We start from the raw sequence: 1771 nt of genomic DNA, 5'->3' as shown, positions 1-1771 counted from the left end.
ATATATATATATCTACATACAAGCACATATTTTGTTCCTTGTCAGAATTGGAAGCTGCTCTAAAGAAGATAAATGGATACACTGTATTTGCTGCAAAAAATGACCAAATCATACGTGAGTTACAATCTCGTGAGATGGACGTACAAGAAGCACTTAACTGCAAAGATTCTCAGTTAGCTGTGTTGAAAATTCGACTGGAAGAAGCTGATGCTGATCTCAGGAGGAGCCAGAGCATGCTAGAAAAACTGGAGAAAGAAAACAATCGGTATTTAGTTATAATTAACACTACTACCACCACCACCACCACCTCCTTCTCCTCCTCCTCCATACTAGATAGAATCTGTTGAATCAGTTTTTCTGTGGCTGGATGCCCCTCTCGTTGCCAACCCACACCTGAACTCCCATGGCTGGGAAGCAGACCTCTTCAGCATTCAGCCATAATCAGTAAATATTTTCAGATGCAAATCATGTTGCATGATGTATTACGTACTTATTCTTGTACACTTGTCAAATTTACACCATTGGATGGTTAATTCTCCATATCTACATAGTTATATGCTAACTGGTTGGCAGGTATATATGCTTTTGACTGAATTGAAGCTGATTGATTTAAATCTCTCTGAGGATTATAACTCCTGAACTATTAGAGCAAGATGACTACAGCTTCATCACCATATGGCTTTGGGTTCAGTCTCACTGTGTGGAACCTTGGGCAAGTGCCTTCTACTTTAGCCCCAGGTCAACTAAAGCCTTTTGAGTTGGTTTGATAGACAGAAAGAAGCCTGTTGTTTGTGTGTGTGTGTGTGTGTGTACATACATGCATGCATGCATGCATGTGTGTATCTCCTTGTCTTGTCATCATCGCATGACAGTTGTAAATGGAAGTTACTGTCATACAAGTTTTCATTACCAGTTTTCCGTGGAAATATGTCTGGCCAGGGGGAATCATTACGTTGCTTGGTAACAAATGAATTTTGGCAACAGAAGTGGCATCCAGCTGTAGAAAATGTATCTCAGTGAATTCCGCCTGACCCATGCAATCATGGAAAAGTGTATTTTAAAACATGATGATATACAATTTATGGGTTTGTTTACTCTCTATTATATTGCATAACTCTGTCTCCATTCAGTGTTCTGATGGATCACTCAGCTTCCAGTGGAGTCCAGAATCAGGCTTTGGAAACATTAAAGACCAGGTTATCTGAATTAGAAGATACATTAAAACGCGAACAAGAGGCTTACCAAAAAGTACAGGTAAGAAATTCTGTCATTCTTTAAACCATAATTTAAATGTCAGTGTTAATTATTTTTTTTTTTTGTTGTGGAAAGGCTGTTGAATGAAAAAAGAATTTAAAATAGAACCTTAATATTTTTTCATTGTTCTTTATTTATTATATATTTTAGGCTGAGGCTTCTGAAAGACAAAGCAGGCTGGAATATGAACAGCAAGGATTGGCAGAGCAATTGAATGTTTGTCATAAAAAGATGAATGATGAGAAAGGTAGGAGAAATCTTTGATTAGTATTTTAGTAAGTTCAAAATGCTTAGTGGCATTTTGTGTGGGGCCGTCGTAGGATTTTCGAGCGAGATCGTTGCCAGTGCCCCTGGGCTGGCTCTTGTGCGGGTGACACGTAAAAGCACCCACTACACTCTCTGAGTGGTTGGTGTTAGGAAGGGCATCCAGCTGTAGAAACTCTGCCAAATCAGATTGGAGCCTGGTGTAGCCATCTGGTTTCACCAGTCCTCAGTCAAATCGTCCAACCCATGCTAG

General features: G+C 39.5%; 1 protein-coding gene across 1 annotated transcript in view; it reads left to right on the top strand.

Moving 5' to 3' along the window:
• The window catches only part of LOC106879675 (golgin subfamily A member 5), a 34433-nt gene that overhangs the window by 17696 nt on the left and 14966 nt on the right, over positions 1-1771 (top strand). The window contains exons 3-5 of the mRNA XM_014929347.2: positions 46-265; positions 1131-1254; positions 1405-1501. Of these exons, the coding sequence (XP_014784833.1) occupies positions 46-265; positions 1131-1254; positions 1405-1501 (441 nt within the window). The remainder of the gene's footprint in view (positions 1-45; positions 266-1130; positions 1255-1404; positions 1502-1771) is intronic.

This window comes from Octopus bimaculoides, chromosome 11, assembly GCF_001194135.2.
Source record: "Octopus bimaculoides isolate UCB-OBI-ISO-001 chromosome 11, ASM119413v2, whole genome shotgun sequence".
Taxonomy (NCBI): domain Eukaryota; kingdom Metazoa; phylum Mollusca; class Cephalopoda; order Octopoda; family Octopodidae; genus Octopus; species Octopus bimaculoides.
This window is presented reverse-complemented; position numbering and strand designations above follow the sequence as displayed.